Source organism: Podarcis pityusensis (assembly GCF_964106645.2).
Source record: "Podarcis pityusensis genome assembly, chromosome: 10".
NCBI classification, from domain to species: Eukaryota; Metazoa; Chordata; class Lepidosauria; order Squamata; family Lacertidae; genus Podarcis; species Podarcis pityusensis.
Window position 1 is genome coordinate 35,215,588 of NC_138035.1, and position 20,473 is coordinate 35,236,060.

General features: G+C 41.2%; 1 protein-coding gene across 2 annotated transcripts in view; it reads right to left on the reverse strand.

Annotated features, from left to right (window-relative positions):
- The window catches only part of ANO4 (anoctamin 4), a 142,350-nt gene that overhangs the window by 79,956 nt on the left and 41,921 nt on the right, over positions 1–20,473 (reverse strand). For both annotated transcript variants that reach the window (XM_081024212.1, XM_081024213.1), the window contains one exon: positions 1,883–2,071. In XM_081024212.1, the coding sequence (XP_080880338.1) occupies positions 1,883–2,071 (189 nt within the window). The remainder of the gene's footprint in view (positions 1–1,882; positions 2,072–20,473) is intronic.

The following is a 20,473-nucleotide window of genomic DNA, read 5'->3' on the forward strand; positions in this document are numbered from 1 at the left end:
ATGGGCCTTTTAGGGGCCCCGCAACAACTGATCAAAATAATATTGATTTGACCTTGAATGAAAATTACAATCAAGCTTTCTTATTTCAATGTTATCCCACTTGAGTGCAAACAATGTTTTGACTGCCATGGGGCCTCCACAGGGTTTAATCTGGCACCAGGGGCTTTGTGCTCAAGTGTGAGAAGGTTTAATTTGGTCTCCCAGCCTCAAGTTCCAACCCTAGGTTTCCTTCAGGCTTGCTGCTCTGATCTTATTGCAGCTTTGTTTAAATGGAAACTCCTTCTGTCCTATAAATGAAAGCTCTCTGTCTTTCCTGGTGGTGAATTGCACTTAACTTTAATGGAGCATGATCCCCACAGAAATTGAGGCCAACCAGCCGAGAGTTTCTCTTCAGTTTGCCAGGAGCAGCTCAGAGCAATAGCACTGGCCCTATCCATAAACCATCTGCTGCCTCCCTGAACCTTTGATGGGAAACGAGGAGCAATTGCCATTTCAGAATACTGTATGCGACAGATAGACAAATGCATGTGCAACACCATAACTCAAAAAGATCTGCTTTATTTTTATTTATTTATGTATTTAACAATGAAGGGGGGAAATGAACCAATTCTGTTGGTAATTTTGAACTGTGTGTCTGTGTGTGTTTGTGTCAGAGGAAGATGTTTTATTTTATTTTTATTGAGAGAAAAGAGAGAAAAACTAATTACTGAAAAAGGAATCCTAAATGGAGGGGGTGGGGAGAGTGTAGAGTGAAGAGATGGACAATCTGCCACGTCCAAAACACTGCCAGCTTCAGCCAGCTAGAATGCGGATACAGTGAGCCCTCCTTTCCCCCATGTTTCTTTTTTCTTTTCTTTTTTTAAAAAAACTGCCCTGAAAGTAAATGTCAGGAAATTACCTACATTTTAATATTTCTATCTCACCTTTCCCTCCCAGTAGCTCAAAGTGTTGTGCATACTTCTTCCCCTCTGCCTTTTATTTTCTCAGCAACCCTGTGAGATAAGTTAGACTGAGAGTTGGTGACTGGCCCAAGGTCACCCAGTGAGCTTCAAGGGAGAGCGGGGATTTGAACCCTGGTCTCCAAGGTCCTACTCCAACACTGTAACCACTATGCCACCCTGGTCTGCGTGCGCAGTGGCTGGTAATGAGAACTGAGGAAGTGACAAAGGGACAGAAGCGCAGGAGTTCCTGTGCATAACTTACACGGGCCGGCTGAATGAAAACAGCTTGCTACACATTGGGTCATGAAGAAAAACACACATGAAAGAGTCACCCTTGCTGCCCGGTAGCTTATAAAATAGACAGGTATGCTAAATGACATTTAAAAACAAAAACTGGGTGTCAGCATCTCAGGAAGTTGCTGCTTGCTGCCCTATATTGTGAAAGTGTATCAACAGGCCCTTTTGAAACACCTACACTGCCAAGCTGACATTGGCTTATGCAAGAACTCACAAAGAGAGCTGATTCTATTAGTACTTTTGATAAATGCAGGCTTTTCCTGGTATGCAGGATATAAAGTATTTTGTTTGTACCGAAAAGATAGGATGGAGAAAGTAACATTACAGTGGTAACTCTGATACTGTCATACTTTAAGTGTCTAAAAATAGCAAGTAGCAGACTGGGTAAGTATGCTTGATGCTGATTTTATGAGCAAAAATCTTAAAAGCTGTGAAATATCTCTTCTTTTCTAAAATTCCCAAACTTGCTCTACACTACTGATAACCACTGCAGTTATGAACAAGCACACGGAGAAAGGCTGAAGTGAACATCAATCTATGGATGTTGGCTTATAGATTGATTTCCATGCAAGCTTGATCAGATGCTATGAATTCACTTCATAGCATGTATCATTTGTGTAAAGCGATCAGGAAAACATTGTTACCTGGCTGATGCGTGATTGGCTTCCCATCAGATCCAGAAGATGAGGCCTCCATTTTTATTGACCTTCTGACTTGCGGGACTGAAGAATGCCTAACCACAGACGGGCGCTGTGATAAGCGATGGCTTGCTGTGCTTCTTCTCTGGTAGATCTGCACACGCTTTTCAGCCCCATGAATGGATAAGCTTCTACCTACCAGAAAGATTAAAAAAAACACAAGTTGGATGTAGGAGGCAAATTTTGCTTATGTATATTACAAACATAGATTGACATTTAAAGGTGTCTGAAATGAATCATTTGAAAGAAGTCAACACGTGTGTAAATTTGGTTGTTGACTTAAGTCTGCAAATTTCCCATTCTTAAAAGTGACTCAAGCCGTGGTGTACTAAGTAGTGACAGCTTATAGTAAGTACTGGCAGTTAAGTACAATCCCTTACCGAAGGCTCCAGGGTGAATTCTAAGGAATGCAGTAAGAGTGAAAGTGAAGGCAGTGTCTAGGGGGCCATGAAGGAAAGAAGATGGCCACTTAAACTCTAAGCTCTGCTCTAAGGCCCAGAAAAACAACTTCCAACATCCCAGTCCTTCTCTCCCACTTCCATATTCCATTCAGCTGTTGCCTCCCTTTCCTACTATCCTCCCCAGCTACCCCTCTTGCAAAGAAGGAATTCTGTTTTTCTATCCTTCAAGCCATACTATTCTATACTGTACTACAGCACACTAGATTAAATCATACCAGTACCATTAATTCTGAAATACTGTAAGGACATATCCCACAGCAGGAATGTGCTTTTTCCAGCCAGAACCAAAGTGTAACATGAAGTGGGCGACAGCAGAGCCCAGGTATCTTCAAATCTTACATTAAGTTTCCTACTTAATGCAATTTACTTCAAATTTATTTTTGTGACATATAAATGACATGAAAAGACTTGGTCTATTTATTTGTATCATTTATTATTCCTATGACTCTTGTTATGGTTCCTGAAATCAAGCAGTGGGTTTTGTTTTTCTTTGCCTGTTTGACTGGATGCCATTTTGAATCACAGTGCCAAACCAAACTTTTCAAACTGCACCAATTTTAAATCTGCAATGGTTTTTGGGTTTCTTAAGAGTTCTCTCAAAAGACAGCCTACAAATATAAAGAAAAATAAAGAAAAGGAATGCAGCACAGTATTTCATTACCTGTACCTCCAATAGTTGTGTGGAAGTGAGAATTTCAGCAGCTGCAGATTTTCTAATCCCTGCAGTGCAATCTTCACCAGCTGCTGCAGAGATTCCTGCTTCCACAACCTTATTAAAGGCACAGGAGCCCTGTCTTCATTTACAGTACTTAAATTACATAAGGAGTTCAGTCCTCTTATCTTTTGTCACAGGCCCACCCCCCCACCCCTGTTTTAGAAGGTACATAGAGGGATCACAATTTGGCTAAAAACTAAGGAGAGACCTGGAGCTCTACATGTGGAATTTATTAAGGACCCCCTCTTTAATTCAACAACTGCTCCATTGCATCTGTTTCCAGTTCCCCTAACTTGTATGACTGGAGAGCATAATGCATACATTCATTTTACACCTTGGGCCACAGTACCATGATTTTTAAAGACCATGCTTGAATAAAACTAATACATTGCTGCTCCTTATTCATGTTGCCTGTTGGCGATGCTGTAATTCAAAACCTGGCCTCCTTTAGTGTCAGAGCATGTTAAGCAATGCATAAAAGAGGCAGCACTAGGAGTAGTTGCAGAGATCTTAGCTTTGCTTCCTGTTTATTCTATATTTTACTATTATTTAGCAGTGTTTCTCAAACTTGGGTCCTCAGCTGTTGTTGGACAACAATTCCCATCATCCCTGACCACTGCTCCTGATAGCTAGGGATGATGAGAATTGTAGTATAAATGACAGCTGGGGACCCAAGTTTGGAAACACTGATTTAGAGAACAGTATAAAGTGGTTTTGTGAAAGCATATCTTTGTTTTTAAATCCTTTAAAAGTGACTAAAAACCAAAAGAGGAATGTCCAAATATGTTTTCAAATGAAACTATCAATGTAAATAAAACATTGAAACTTAAAGTTTTCAACACTCTGCAGTGTTTCTGGAATATAAAGTATGCAAGCAAACTGGCCCTTTAAATATCTGAAGCTGGCTGAACTAGAGCTGAAAAATTCACAGGCAAATTTCTTAAGCAATTCCCCCCTATTTACAATAATTGCACGCTCACATTTTTGTCCTCTTAATCTGCATTTTTCAACTTTCCTAATTCTTGAATGTGGAACCTGATTGCACAGAAAAAGGCTGAAAGAGGGCAGGGTATGCAAGATGTTCCCAGACCACCCATTAAATGGCTTGCCCTTGTTGCCATCTGCATCTATGTGCATGGACTGAGGCATAAGGGATAAATCAGGGCTCTGTTGAATCTTATGCAGATCGATTAATGTGCAGACACTGTGCCCTTGTGGGAACAATCCTGCCCACATTTGAATTAGGATATTAATTTCCCCTCTAAAGCTATAGCCTGCTGGAAAAATTCTGGCAGGTATCCCACCAGAGAGCTCACAGAGCTACAGTTCCCATCACCTACAGTTCTCAGGATTCTTGGGGGCGGGGAGTCATGTGGTTTAAATGCACCTTAAATGTATGGCATGGGTGCGGGGTTGAACATTTTTTAACGCTTCAATTGCCTGTCACCCTTGTCTCTGTCATGTTCTTGTTTTCTTGGGTGTTACAGATATAAAAGCACCAGGATATATGGTTAGATAGTAAAGATGCTATTTCCCCTGGAAGATACTCAAGTTGTTCTTTCCCCTTTATGTTGACAGTGAAAAATCCATCTTCACTTGGCAGCTAATTTTGATGGAAACAGTCCAAAAAAGAAGTGGCAGTGCAGATTAAGAAGTACTTTCTGTAAATCTAGGCAAACATATAACACAAGGTGCTCCTAGACTTCAATTTATGCAATGATCAACAAGTGACTTGCTTGGCACGGGTATTATCTGTCTCTCCCAGAAAATTAATGGGGTAATGTGGAGTTGCTTATTTTAACGGAGTAATAAAAAGCCAAACCAAAAAACTGAAAGTGTTGCATTTCCTATTGCAGCTTTCTCAACAACTCAAAGAAATGTTCGGAAAAATATGACAAACACAAAACATACTCATGCTATTAGTGTGTGCCAGATTAAAAATGGAAGGGTACGAGATACAGGAAGGTGCTTTCACTTACATTTTTTATTTTATGACTTCCATTTTTAATTGACCCACCATTTTAATCCTCTGGAAATCAAAGCTGTGGCCATTTTACTTTTTTGCCACCCAAAATGCCCCCATTCTAATGCTACATGCCTACAGCTGCTGGGACGACACATAACTAGCCCTAGTTTGATGCCTGCAATAACGTTGCTAATTTGGTCAACTTTTTTGTAAACCGCTCAGTTTTATTTACAGTTAAACAGCATACAAGTTTTGTTAAATAAATCATTTGCTCACCAGAAAGCTAGATTTAATGCAGCCCCTGTTCGATGTCAGTGCTATTGTGGGTGTCTGACTGGAAGACAAGGCTATCATTGCCAAGTAGCCACAATTACTAAGTTCTACCTCCAGAGGAAATCAGCCCTGAGTGCTCACTGGAAGGACAGATCGTGAAGCTGAGGCTCCAATACTTTGGCCACCTCATGAGAAGAGAAGACTCCCTGGAAAAGACCCTGATGTTGGGAAAGATGGAGGGCACAAGGAGAAGGGCACAACAGAGGACGAGATGTTGGATAGTGTTCTCGAAGCTACCAGCATGAGTTTGACCAAACTGCGGGAGGCAGTGGAAGACAGGAGTGCGTGGCATGCTCTGGTCCATGGGGTCACAAAGAGTCGGACACGACTAAATGACTAAACAACAACAACAACCTCCAGAGGCATAATGCCTCTGAATTCTAGCTTCTGGGAATTGCAGGTGGGCAGAGTGCTGTTTCATTCATGTCTACCTTGCAGACTTCCCATAGGCATCTGGTTGACCACTGTCTAGCACCCATTAGGATGAATGAGTCCTCATCCAGTTAGGGATGTTCCTATAGAAATGGCTCAGGACCACAATACCTCAAGAACCGCCTCTTCCCATATGAACCAACCCAGACCCTGAGATCATCTTCTGAGGCCTTCTTCATGTGCCTCCTCCGTGAGAGGTCAGGAGGGTGGCAACAGGAGAACAGGCCTTCTCTGCAGTGGCTTCCTGTCTGTGGAATGCTCTCCCCAGGGAAGTTCGCTGGGCGCCTTCACTATACACCTTTAGGTGCCAGGCAAAAACATTCCTTTTCAGCCAGGCCTTTGCCTGACTTGATCTACATCCTATACCCTTTTTAAAAATGCTGGCTCTTTTTTTGGGGGGGGGAGTTATTGGGTTGTTGGTTTTGTTTTGATTTTATGTACTGTATTTTTCGCTCTACAAGACGCACAAGTTTTTGGAGGAGGAAAACAAGAAAAAAAATATTCTGAATCTCAGAAGCCAGAACAGAAAGAGGGATTGCTGCGCAGTGAAAGCAGCAATCCCTCTTGCTGTTCTGGCTTCTGGGATAGCTGCGCAGCCTGCATTCACTCCATAAGACGCACACACATTTCCCATTACTTTTTAGGAGGGAAAAAGTGAGTCTTATAGAGCAAAAAATACGGTATCTGATATTTTATGTGAGCTGCCCTGAGACCTTTGGGTATAGGGCAGTATAGAAATTAATTAATTAATTAAATGAAGTCCCTGAATCAGAGTGCCTGTCATATTAGGCAGCACTGCAACTGTAGTCTGGATTTTAATGCCAACCTCTTCATACTGGGTGCGGGGTAGAGGCAGCACATATAGTTTCAGAGTATTATCTGAACATTCAAAGCTTTCAGCTTAGCTAAAAGTTTCATTGTGTGAATTGACAGGGAAGCAATATTTAATTGCAAATCTTTCTGGGCAAAGGTGAGGTGCAGTGTTTGGGGGCTAAGATGTCCCCCCCCCCCCACTTCTGCCTTGTATTTGAGTTTGGGGCCTTGGGCAATTTGTCTCCATTTTAGTTAAGCACTCAATTTGCAAGAATGCCAAAGGCATCTGGGAAACTGTCAAGCAGAACGTAAGGGTCACAGCAGCCTCCTGCAGCTTATCTCTAGCATTTGATACTGGAGAGAAAGAAGATGTGCTACATCTGTGCACATGAGTGGACAAATAGAGGAGATAAATATTTTGGCTCTTTCTGAAGTTTACTTTACAGATGCATACTGCAGGTGGAAGTTGGATACATGTGGAAATTTGCCCTTTTACGTAGCCCAGATGGGGGACTTCCCAAAACTGCATGGGGCAGAATGCAAGCGTGCAGGCCCCAGGAAGACTTAGAACAGCCCCAGGACTCCTAACAGGCCCATATAAGTTTTTCTTCTTCTTCAAATTCTGCTTACCACAGACCATTCTCGGTGCCCAATCGGGCATGACATTTCAATCCCTTCTCTATTCAGTACTCCTGACGGAAACACCGGTTACATAGGTTCCTCTAAATAGAAGAAATGTTTTGCCCTGTAAAATGGTTATTTAACAGTATGTTCAAAAATGCATCAGAAGAATGCAGTGCAGTAAGTGCTGCCAGGGAAATATTCTGTATCTCTTAATAAGAGAAATATGAGGCTTAAATAACAAAGGCAAGTTGCAATGGATAAGCAGAGAAGCATGAAGGCAATCAGCAGTAAGCTCAACACTAATTCAGGATTTGACCTAAATTTCTCCAGTCACTGTTGGATTGATTCATATACTTCAAGTTAATCTTTTTTTATTAAGCATTTTAAATGCTGTGGCCAGGAGGTTTCTGGGTTTACGTAGTGAGCTTCAAAAATGCATTGGTGTGAAGACTATGTTGAAAGAAATTGTAAAAGAAGAACAAAAAAGCAATAAGCCTTTGGTGTGCATCTATACTTTTGCATAGTGAATATACTGAATTAACGATTTGCTTGATTTTTTGTTACATTAAAGCAGGCATCCCCAAACTCAGCCCTCCACCTGTTTTGGGACTACAATTCCCATCATCCATGATCACTGGTCCTGTTAGCTAGAGATGATGGGAGTTGTAGTCCCAAAACATCTGGAGGGCCAAGTTTGGGGGTGCCCGCATTAAAGGGATGTTCATACTTGAGGTGTGGAGTTCAACCTTAGTTGTAACAGTTACAAGTCAAGCCTAGGATAATCCCACTTTAGTGTAAACCCAGGGTGTAGTATGTAGTATGTATAATATAATATGGTGCTTGGTATGTTGCATATGTATAAAACAAAAAAACCATACAACCAAATTCAGAACTGCAGAAAACTAGATATTGGGATCGTTTCAGAACACTGGTCCACCCAGCCCTTCCAAACTCTGCTAGCTGAGGTCCTTTAGCAGGAGATTCTAGAGATTGAATATAGGGCCTTCAATAAAGCACGCAGCCTATAACTGTGTGATGGCTCCTCCCTATATATGACATCTTCACTTTTGAATTAGACAAAATGTGTTTTCTGGTGATAATAATCAAGCCAAGACCACACAACTCCTGCACCTATTCAGTGTAGCACCAAATTGCTAATAAATCGTGCTTTCTTCTGCAGATGGTCTTATGGAAGTAGAATGACTATTTGTAGCCATTTGATGTGGCTGTCCAGTATTTATTAAAGAAGAAAGTGCTCATCCAAGCAGTTGTACATTTAAGTAAATAATCAAGTAAGTTGGAGCATTTTGGGGGTGCCTCAAAGTGATAATAAAACAGCTCTTTGCTCAAATAAAACCAGAAGCTTGGAGCTGTTGCTGAAGTCAGTGATATTTTTTCAACTTTTCAAAACATAAAGCACCAACCTTAATTCTTAAGATGGCAAACTGCTGATTAAGAACTTGGACCATTGCTAGGGTTTCCAGCAGCTGCCAGGAATTTAATCTTCTCAATCTATAGCTTGAAATACCAGAACAGTATCTAAACTATGACAGCACAAACGAAAAGAGCTTCAAAAATGATTTCACACAATGAGTTATGGCCAGCTTGGTTCTTTGATCAGGATAACATAACCAGCAGTGGAAATATTAGGTCAATAAATGCAGAATGTTATTAGTGTACATTGACAAGCAATTTACAGTCTAAGATGCAAAACTGGAAGGATTTTTAAAAGAGATGTTGCATCATTTAATTCACAGATATAACACACTGAAACATCTGCAAAAGTTGTACCATTGTAAACACACACACACACACACACACACACACACACACACACATATATATACTGTACATTATAATAAATCCAAACAAGGCCTATACTGTCTCTTTTATGTGTCATTATTGATAACCAAATCAACCCTCCCAAGCCTTCCCCACCAAGTGGTCCATTGTATTACCTTCCATTCATTTTTCCACTATGTTTTTTAATCTAGCTACAGCTGAACCAGCCAGGAAAAGGGCTCCTAAGGGACACATGGAGGGCTTGGATCATGAGAGCCTTAAAGGAGCGAGGGGAGCAATCACAGAAAACCAGGAAAACAAAATGCAATAGTAGCTACCTACTCAGCATTTCTGCCTGACTGCAGTTCAGATCTCCTTCTTGCAATGCCAAGCTGTATGCGTTCTTGTATGTAAAAAAATCTGCACTGCTTAACAAATGGTTGGCAGACAGACTTGAGCGTATGGCTCACCAGCTGGAGAGAGATGGGATGCCCACTATCACACCCTACCAGCTGAGTTGGGTTGTAAAGACCAGCAACAATGCCCATTTGGTTGTGCACATGTGGTAAAGTGTGTAGGTGGATTTTCCCCATGCAAGTGCCCTTTAATGTATCTACGACTGTATATAAAAGAGCATTTTTGCTGGAAGGGAGTGTATGAGATAAATATACTAAATACTATAGATCGCAGAGATTCCTGCACTCTACAGATTTTAGGTTTACAATGACAGAAGCAATCTTTATGTGCTGCATTATAGCACACCCAGGCTCAGCTGCAGTACAGTGTGCACTCACTTTTCAGTGCATTTGCACACTGAAGCAAAAGCTAGGCCCCCACTGCCTTGCTAAACATAATGGAGTGAAATTATCTTAAAGTGCAACCATATCCTATAAGGCAGGTATCTTTAACCTTTTCAAACCCAGAATCTACTTTGAACCCAAATATACATTTGGGGACCCATTTCTTAATCTTTACCATATGTTACTTTCACCATATATTTTTTTTACCATATGGTTGCAGTGTTCCTGTTGCAACCCACCTTGAAGGCCAGTGTTATAGGGGGCATAAGCTTGCACTCCCCAAAGAGCATTGATATGTCAACTTTTCTTTTCTCCTCCATAACATGCAGTAACCTTGCCATAATATTTCACATTTCCATACCCCAGATAACGCACAACATCTTGATGTGATGACAAAGGTGTTAGTACACAATACAGTGGAACCTTGGTTTTTGAACGTAATCCATTCCGGAAGACCGTCCGACTTCTGAAACATTCGAAAACTGAAAACTGAAAGCAGAAGCCTCAATACAATAGAGAAACTCAAAATGGAAGCCACATGGCATGTACAGCTTAAAATTGTTCGAAAACCAAAGCCGTTACAGTGCTACCTTCAAGTAACATAATTTTGAGTTTGTACTTCCAGGTTTGGCCACTCACGCATGTGCACGCTTCACGCATGCACAGAAGTGCTCTATCGTGCCACACACATGCACAGAAGCGGCACCACCGGATACGGACTTTCTGGGGTAAGTACGGACCCCCAGGATGAATTAAGTTTGTATCTGGAGGGTCCACTGTACTTCCGGGTTTTCAGCATTCGAAAGCCGAAACGTTTAACTTCCGAGATGCTCAAAAACCGAGGTTCTACTGAATATGTCAGAAGCTGCTAGGGCTAAAATGGGGAAGCTCTGGCTCTTTGCAAAGCTGCCTCATGTGGTGATCATCAGGGCTATTGGCTAGTTCTTCTAGAATCTAGGCAGCAAAGAGCTCCCAGGTACTGGAATCACTCTGCCCAGGGAAGTTCCTCTTTCTCTGCAGTCATTGTGAAACGGGGAAGCAGACAACATGAGGATGGTGGTTTCACCTAAAGCTCCCCATAATCCTAACTGTATACACCTATGCAAGTCTACTTGGAAATAATACCCACAGAATTCAGTGGGTCTTACTCCTGGTTAGGCACTTAAGGGTGTAACTTAGTATTATTGGGTGATGCTTATGGTCCAAGCCAGTCAAAGTAGGTACTTAAATCTTTGCACAGCCAGCGACAAATACCTAAGTGGCAAAATACTGGTGAAGATCCTCAAATAATGCTTCACATTACACTGTACAGTTAACTGAAGGCTATCCAATTAGATTTATAACATCACAAAGCAATGTCCTAGTAAAAATGTACAGAATTTCAGCTTGTTCAAGTATCCTCCAAAGTAAACAGATTTTGGCACAAGTCTAGTCAATTAAGTAAAAGAACACGGACTCTGAAGAAATCAGAAAGGCATGCAAAAACAGAAGCTGCCTGCAGAATTGTTGTCCTGCAACGGGCAAGGGAACAATACCAGAGTCCTTAGGCTTCAGTCCTAAAACTTACTCAGGAGTCAATGTTATTGATTTCAATAACATTTGCACATTGAAGCTTCCATATAAAGCTTCCAAATATTGATTTCAATTAGACAAAATTTAAGACAAAATTATCCCTAAGAAAACTTTGGTCTAATAATGCTATACAGTGGATGTGTACAAGCAGCTAGATTCTGTGACCAATGCTGTAATCCCAAGTAAGGATACCTGGGCGTTAGACCCACTGAATAAAAGTGGGGCACCGATGAAGACTTTTATAGGTGCTGGGTTAGAAACCCCCTGCCTTAATAGACCAGCCTCCACTTACTTAAACTGGAGAGTAGGAGAGCTGAAGAGTGGAAACAGTGCAACAAACTAAAATACTAGAATACAAAAATGGCAATTCATTATTTATAGTCACATTTCAAAGATATTTCACTCAATGGGCCTTATATCTCAGTAAACATGTACTGAGTAGGTCTTTTTTACATGCACATTTTTTTAGACTATTAATTGCAGTTCCTCATTTAAAGAAAAGTACACACATCTATTAGGATTGTGCTTCTTCCAGAGAAGACATTTCCCCAATATTTACACCTTAATAGGTGCAACTGACAAACACCAGCTTTGTGAACCCTGGAAACTAAGTTAAAGTCTGTCAAAATACTTACCAGTTTATAAATCTTAAAAACATGGTTTTGTTCTTCTAACTTGTCTTAAAGATACTGATATCAAATTAAGCTAATAGATCCTACACCCAGAGCCTATATATTCTTTCTAATACTTCAATTTCAGGAAATATATATATATTTATATCTGTATTTTGTGAAAAGAGGTGCGTGCATAAAAAGATGTAAGAAGTCAATCACCATTTTAATACTTCACCTGCAGTGCCGAAAGCCCTACAGCTGGCCTTGTGGGCTGGTTTTCAAATGTGCATTGATGTGTCAGTGAATAAGGTGCTGCTGATGCAGAGCACATGGTCAATTTAGTGGACTGCAGGGAATTACCAATAAACCTGCTGATCTGTAGAAATGACCTTCACTCTTCTAAGCCTGAGCATAGTTATCTTTCAAGTGCCATTGGCAATGGAGAGGTAACATCCCATCTTAAACTAAAAAGGACTGCGCTTTGGAAAGTTTGCTCTCACCCAACCTGCCTTAGGCAGTTTGTTTGCATAAGGAAATTTAAATGCAGACAGCTGAGCATGTAGATAGATTATTAAATAGCACCAATGAAATTCACAACTAACAGGCAGTGAAAGCACATGCATTTTCTGCCAGCAGTAGTTACTGCAAGGCAGGCACCCTTATCTTGACATTCTTATTCTGTTTGTCATTAACAATGAGACTTGCTTCAAGTTGATGTCCTGATTTTACTGCTAGCACATGCTCAGAATGCTCAGAATCTGATAACTTTTACCGAGATTCAAGAACACTTGCACATTCACGTGATATGTAAGTGGGGCTGCTCTGTCTGGACACTATTGGCAAAATCTATTGGTGTTTCGCAATTTTCTGACTAGTTGCAGGACCTTAGCCAGACCTAGCAGAGTAAATGCAGAATCCATGGAAGCAATTGGCAACTTGGCTGCAGACAGGATAGACAAAGCAGGAACCAGGAACTTGTAGTTAGGTCTTTATTATATACAGTGGACTATTTACAGGAACAGAACACGGATCTTTAGCTTGCTCTTTCTGACACAACTCACAACTCCTACACTGACACACTGAACTCTGAACTCACGAACACTGAACACTGAACTCCCAGTTAGTAGGCCATTAATTATCACTCCCTTGAGAGAGCTTGACCAATCAGGGAGCGGTCTCCATGTCTCTGTTATCACCAGGCAGACTTACTCCTTCAGATTGCCTTCTGGCTGTCTGCCAAACCTTAATGGCTAGATACATTTACCTCTAGATGCGAACAGGGCACTGGAACGGATCCCATTCGTATCTACAGGTACCACTGTAAAGGCACATTTTCATGTATTCAGCAGGATGCACAGCCAAAGGGACACAGATCTAAGGGAGTTATGAGCTGTTGCAGCCCTGCTCCCTCCTCGTACCTTCCATGAATGCATGAGCACTTGTGTCTGAACAGGGCTTTAGACTCAGTGCTAGGGGTGGGGTGGCTCTCCAACCTAAATTCCCAAGCTATCACTTTCCAGCACTAGGTTCCACAGGAAGACAAGTGGCTGTGGAGAGCGGAGGATGTGCACCGCAGAGCAGGCACCATCTCTACGTTGACAAACACCTGCTAAGACAAGTTATCTGCTTCCACATGAGCTGCTGATAGCTCCTCCTTCTCTCACACATTCCAGAAGCCCATTTTTTAAAAATAAAATAAAATAGGTGTCATGGTGCACAACAGAGAAGAGCTCTGCACAGTTGCTTAGGCAACATGCTGCTGCCTGCCTGCCCCCATGCTGCAATTCCCTAGTGGCATTGCAAAAACTCACATGCACTGAAACATTATGTTGCAAATTAGAGTCTTTTAAAAAAGGTATGTATTTTTTTCAATATCTCTCAGAGGAAGCTCATAATTAGTGGCCCAGATATGATTCGAGTAGAGGAGGATTCACACACAATAGAACAGCAGTGCTTCCACCCATAATCTCAAAATGATAGCCAATGCTCTATCTAAAGCTCTATAATAATAGTCTTTGTCTCCAAAGCTCTCTCGTATCCTCACATGGTCTGGACCAAAGTGTATTCCCTTTAAGCCCTTGTTTGTGTTCCACTGATAGATGGAGAGACGGAATCATTGTCACCAAGATACAGTAGTACCTCGCAAGACGAATGCCTCACAAGACGAAAAACGCGCAAGACAAAAGAGTTTTCCGTTTTTTGAGTCGTTCCGCAAGACGAATTTCCCTATGGGCTTGCTTCGCAAGACGAAACATCTTGCGAGTTCTTGCGAGTTTGTTTCCTTTTTCTTAAAGCCGCTAAGCCGCTAATAGCCGTGCTTCGCAAGACGAAAAAACCGCAAGACAAAGAGACTCGCGGAACGGATTAATTTCGTCTGGCGAGGCACCACTGTACAAAGATTCTGTTGAATTCTGGTAACTCTCTGGGAGAAGCTGTACATGGCCTCACAGAGGGGTAAGGAACCCTCAGGCCCAAATGCAGTCCTCCAAATGTCTCTATAGAGGCAGGTCACATCAACTCTCCTCTATGCCCTCTCAAGTGCTTTTGCTTTTTCACCCATTGGGCTGAAAAAAGTTCTCTGCCCCTGTGTCTGGCTCAACCTAGATTCTGCATCAAACTGGACTTTATAGAGTTTCTTCCAAACTTTTTTTTTTTTTTAATGCAAAGCAGCCTCAGTATGGCTGCAATCTTAAGCAAACAGGAAAACAGGAGCGGGGGAAAGGGAAGGGTGCTTAGCCTTTTCTACGGCAACGGTTTTTTCCATTCAAAAAACACGGCAATTGCTTTGCATTGTACGAGAAACACTAGACACAATAACATTCCCTTACATGTCACTGGTTCTCAATTTAAACATCAAGGTTATATTGTCCAGTGTCTAACAACTCCAGAGTATCATGGTCACAAAACCCATCTCAATTCTATTATATGCAGATGGTGCGGTTCTTCTATCCCAAACAGAAGTAGGCCTAAAAAAAACCTGATCAGAGCATTTTCAGGATATTGCCAGAGAGAGCAGCTGGCCGAGAATTACAAGAAAACCAAAGTCATGGTTTTCTCAAGAAACTATAGGGCCCATAGATGGCACATGGAGAACCAGCTAATTGAACAAGTCAAAGTTTTCAAATATCTTGGCCTTATTTTCTAGTCTACGGGGTCATGGGGAGCACACCAGAAATGTGTGAAAGAAAAAGCACCCCAAAGCGCCAGAATTCTGACAAGCTTTTTCTACACAAAAGGTGGTAAACATATACCATCAGGCCTGGAAGTGTTCCAAGCTAAACCCCTAGCACAGTTATTATATGGGGCTCAGATTTGGACAGGCACTCACCTTGGATCTATGGAAGCCGCCCAATCAAAGTTCTTAAGGCACATTTTCTCTGTACCACCTTGTGTCACAAACACATCATTGTGCCTAGAGGCTAATCTTCCCTCGGTAGAATTATGGATCTGGCATAAGACACTTAACTTTTGGCTTCGCCTAAACTCAGACCTCCCCCCCCCCCCCCGTCTAATATCCTTAGTGCTGCAAGATGGTCACAAGAGCGCCTGGACTAAAATTGTCTATCAAAAACTTCACTCTTGTGGTTTATCACCACACCAGCTACTCACTTTGGGTTTTAGTAAAGCAAACAGTCTAATTTGTCAGCGCCTAAAAGATATCAAGCATCAGAACAACTTGGCCACAATAAATAAATTTTGCCCATGCTATGACTATTTTCCACCTTCCCATTTTGACTCTCTGGCACCCTATCTGCATAACCTAGCAGTTCTAAAATATAGACGCGCTTTTACTCTCACAAGATTGAATGTATTGCCCTCGGCTGTACTTGAGGAACGATTCCACAGCCTCGACACGAAAAATGCATATGTCCCTGTGGAGATGGCAGTACCGAATTGGTGGTGCATGCCCTTCTGGCTTGCACTCTTTATAGACTTGAGGAATGAGATTATCACCCTTCTTTTATTGTCCATTCCGAGTCGCCCAACCTCTGCCACAGTGTCCTTTCTCTTGGCAGATCAAGATGAGCAGGTGACAGAAAAGGTTGCAAGGTTTTTAGCTGGGGCAATCAGAATAAGATCCACTATAAGACTATTGATTCGAAACCCTAAAATGTATTTTATATAATTGACTTTTTATTTCTATTCTTTGTATTTTGTATATTGTATTGTTGTTTTATTGCTATGGCTGATGGCTGACGCAAATAAAGATTCATTCATTCATTCATCAAGGTTATAGGCCTTCGTTCCGGGAAGCAATGAAAATGAGAAGCTTTGTCATTTTACTATTAAATGTACAAGACTCCGTTGGAAGTGGAGGCATTGACTCCAGCACTGCAGAATGAGAGAGTAAAGCTAATCAAAGCACACTGTGACAGCCTTGACCCAGACAACAGTATTTCTGGGGATACGTCAATTCCTTTGGCAGAGGCAGAGACATGACACTGGGATGCCTAATAGCAGTCTTTGTGCTGGTTCCCAACATTTGGCAAGATGTCTATGCACTTGTCAATACCCGTGTGATTCAGGTGCTGCCATGTTACCACCAACGCTCAGAAAGTGATACAAAAAAAAAAAAAAAAAAATCCAGCATGAGAGCATTTGTAGACAACTGGATTCTCATAGTCAGCCCATACAGACTCATATCTGGCGTACAAACAGGTCTAAAATTAGCTCAGGGCTTGACAACCTGATAATATGGGCTGGCTAATTAGGGATTCCTCGTGAATCACTGCAGGATGGAATAGAGACAGATGACACACCATTAGGTCCTCCAGATGGGCAAAGGTTGCATGCAACTTGGACAAGTTACTGGTATGAGAATGTGGCCTCTGTTATGCTCCTTTCCATTCCCCTTAGCTTTCTCCTCTCAAACCCTGGCAGCAGCACTAATATTTTGCGTCAGCACCGGGAGTGGGAATCCCAATCTGCTCAGTGCTTACATGCAACAGCGGCACAGATTGAGAATGCTCCCTTCCTGAGGATCAGGCTTGGAGAGATGGATTCTAATGCATTTTGCAGGTACTATACCCATATTAAAATACTCTAGCAGAAAAAAGGAGTATGGTCACCATTCAAACATTCTTCTAAAAGAAGGTCAGAGGTATGTGCCTGGGTTGTTGCCTTGACTCCTTACCATTTTCTTTTAAATACATTTTAAAAATATATTATTTAAAAATAGCTTTAGGCTGCATTTCTGAAAAAATGCCCATTGAAAGCAGCTTACACTTAAAACAAAAGATAAAAAGAGTATACCGTTTAAAACTCTTTCTTGCTTTCAGTACCAGAGGTAAGATAAATGAGTCAGATCAGCACCAAGCTAATGAAATAATGATAACCTCTGTTCAAGCTTTACACTTTAGTTGATTTCCTGGCACAATGTGGTTCTAGTGCAATCCTAATGAAACCCACTTAGGTGATTTTTAGACCCTGGACTTAATAGTCTTACATGTGTGTGAGAGCAAGAAACCCCCTCTGTCACTCAGTCCTTCGATTAACAGAAAAAAAAAACTTATTCTAAACACTTTCATCTCAGTTGTCAGCACATATTCTGCAAAAACATAAAATTATTGAAACTAGAATTAACGCTGGACAATTGTAGATAGATAGATGTACACATAGACACACACCTATACTTACTGAGACTGAATTTTGATAATGTGACAATATTTCTATTAGCTAACAGCCTTTTTACTAAAGGTTTTCTCAGTCTACAATACAGTACAGAATCTAACCACTTATGCTTTGTTTAATGATAACGACATTAGGATTTCAATTTGTTGTATATTTATATAACAAACTGAAATCCTTATGTTGTTGCAGTTGAATGAAATACCATTATGGTGAAATGCAGCAATGGTTTATCTTGGAAAGAAGGAAGACAATACATCAATGCCATGTGTCTGTTCCAAAAGGAAACCGCAGCAAAATTATTTTTGAATCCGGTGTCATAGGAGTGCCAGTCCTGAAGATAATACTCCATTATATACCCGTAAGCACTGGTGTCCCTCAAGCTTGCTGCTTCAGCCTTAAAACATTCCCCATGCAATCCTATGCATGTTTACTTTGAAAGAAGTCCTACTGAGCTGAAGGGCTTCCCCCCCCCCAAAAAAAAACACTCAAGCAAAAATACATGAAAATATATAGTCCATCCCAGCTAATCTTCTGCTCTCACTTGGTATTCTTATTGATTTTTTTATAATCCATCTTTCCAATATGCTCAAAGTGACTTGTTCATAAAACATAAAAACAAAACAGTAAGGTGTTGATAAATCAAATGATAAACTTAACATACTCCTTATCTTTTTAATAGTATTTTATTAAAAAATACTGAGTACTGCCATAAGAGAGAACAAGAGGTGTGGTCACATTACTTACAAGATATACAGAAACATAAATTTATGGCTGAAACGACCAGTGGCACAAGGAATACCAAGAATAAAAGGCTCTATATTACATCAAGAAAAAAATTCAACTAGTTTAGTGTCACTTATCCCAAATTTCTTGAGAGTTGTGGAAGAGACAAATGTAAATTTTCTCCTTTTTTTATGTGTTCAATAAAATCCCACCAAACTGAGACAACCTACTCAGAAGAAAGCCTCCTTAAGTAAAGATACAAAGCCAGCCAGCAAACAAAGTCTAAAGCAGAACAAAATAGAATTGCATCCTTACTTTTCCTCTTAGTGGCTGACATAATGCTCCTTTCCTGTTGACATCCATCATCTCAGACCTGCACACAGAGCCATTTCTGTAAGTAAGTGTGCACAGAATTGCAGCCTTATATTATGGAAAGGATGGGGAACCTGTGGTTCTCCAGATATTGCTGGCCTCTGACTTCCATTGGCCCCAGCAAGTGTGGCCAGTGGTCAAGAAGCCACGTGTTCCCCATTCCCTTCTCAATGGAGCACCCATTCAAACACAACATCATTTCATAATTATCTGTTCAGCACTGAATAATGAAAGGCAACCATAATGATGGATGGGCAACTTCTCCCTAATGAAGACCATATTCTGGCATTGTGCTGTACTGCTGGGGGTGGCAGCAATGTCAGCTTGCACTTTTACTGTAACTTCATATGCTTTGAGCAGTGAGCTCTTCCTGACAGATGAGGCCACTTGCCAAAAGGAAGAAGGAAGGGCAAGATCACCTTGGCCAGGTCAGTGACCAAGGCTGCAATCGTGATGCCAACTATCACATGTAAATTATCCTCAAAAGAAACAAGGCAACTCTTGACTCTCCTGACACATGGAGGGGTGTGATGGTCCTGATGCAACTGCAAAAACCATCCACTATGTCTCATTTATTTGAAATAGGTATAAAGGTAAAGGGTAAAGGGACCCCTGACCATTAGGTCCAGTCATGGCCGACTCTGGGGTTGTGGCACTCATTTCGTTTTATTGGCTGAGGGAGCCGGCGTACGGGTCATGTGGCCAGCATGAGTAAGCCGCTTCTGGTGAACCAGAGCAGTGCACGGAAACGCCGTTTACCTTCCCGCTGTAGCGGTACCTATTTATCTACTTGCACTTTGACATGCTTTCGAACTGCTAGGTTGGCAGGAGCTGGGACCGAGCAACAGGAGCTCACCCCGTCGCGGGGATTCGAACCGCCGACCTTCTGATCAGCAAGTCCTAGGCTCTGTGGTTTAACCCACAGCGCCATAAGAGATCAGAAATTGCCACCAAATATCCTGCCTTAGGACAGGATGTGAGCGGTGGCCTAAGATTCAGCCCAATCAAATCAACTTCCAGTTCTCCATGCTTCAGAGGACACTGACAAGAGGGATGGCAATGTATTTTCTGAAACTCTCAAGCTTCTCAATAATAAGCAAATGATGTTCAGTACCAAAGATGTGATACCCTGAAGCATATCCTCATTTTCAGAATGGTTAACTAATCACTTTTGAAAATAAGGCTGCAATCCTAAAATGAAACCCACTTTGAGTAAATCCCATTAAACTGATTGGGTTTACTTCTAAGTAAACATGGCTGCAAAACTGACAGATACTCATTCTGTTAGGTGCTTTTATTTACAGCACACATATACATGTACAATATTTAGCCAGTTAATGTTCCAATGCCTAAGCAGATCTCCGAGTAATTTGCAGATATGTAGATACTAATAATAAGCCAGCGTAAGTTTTGAAATGCTCAATGTTCTGACCCAAAATGTGTTTTTCCACTGAAGTAGATGATTCAATGCAATTCTTCTACTTTGACAAACAGATATATTATCTGAGATGGAGTTAGTAGTGCATGATATCAGTTTGAAAATATGGCCTTTAATAGAGACATTTAATTTGTTTTGTGGAAATAAAGGCAAAGAAAAGTTCCTTTTCTGATTGTCAACAAAGTGTAAACTTTAAAATTAACTCTTGACATTTCCACATGAGCCATTGCACCAAATGTCATTACCAGCAAATGCCACAAG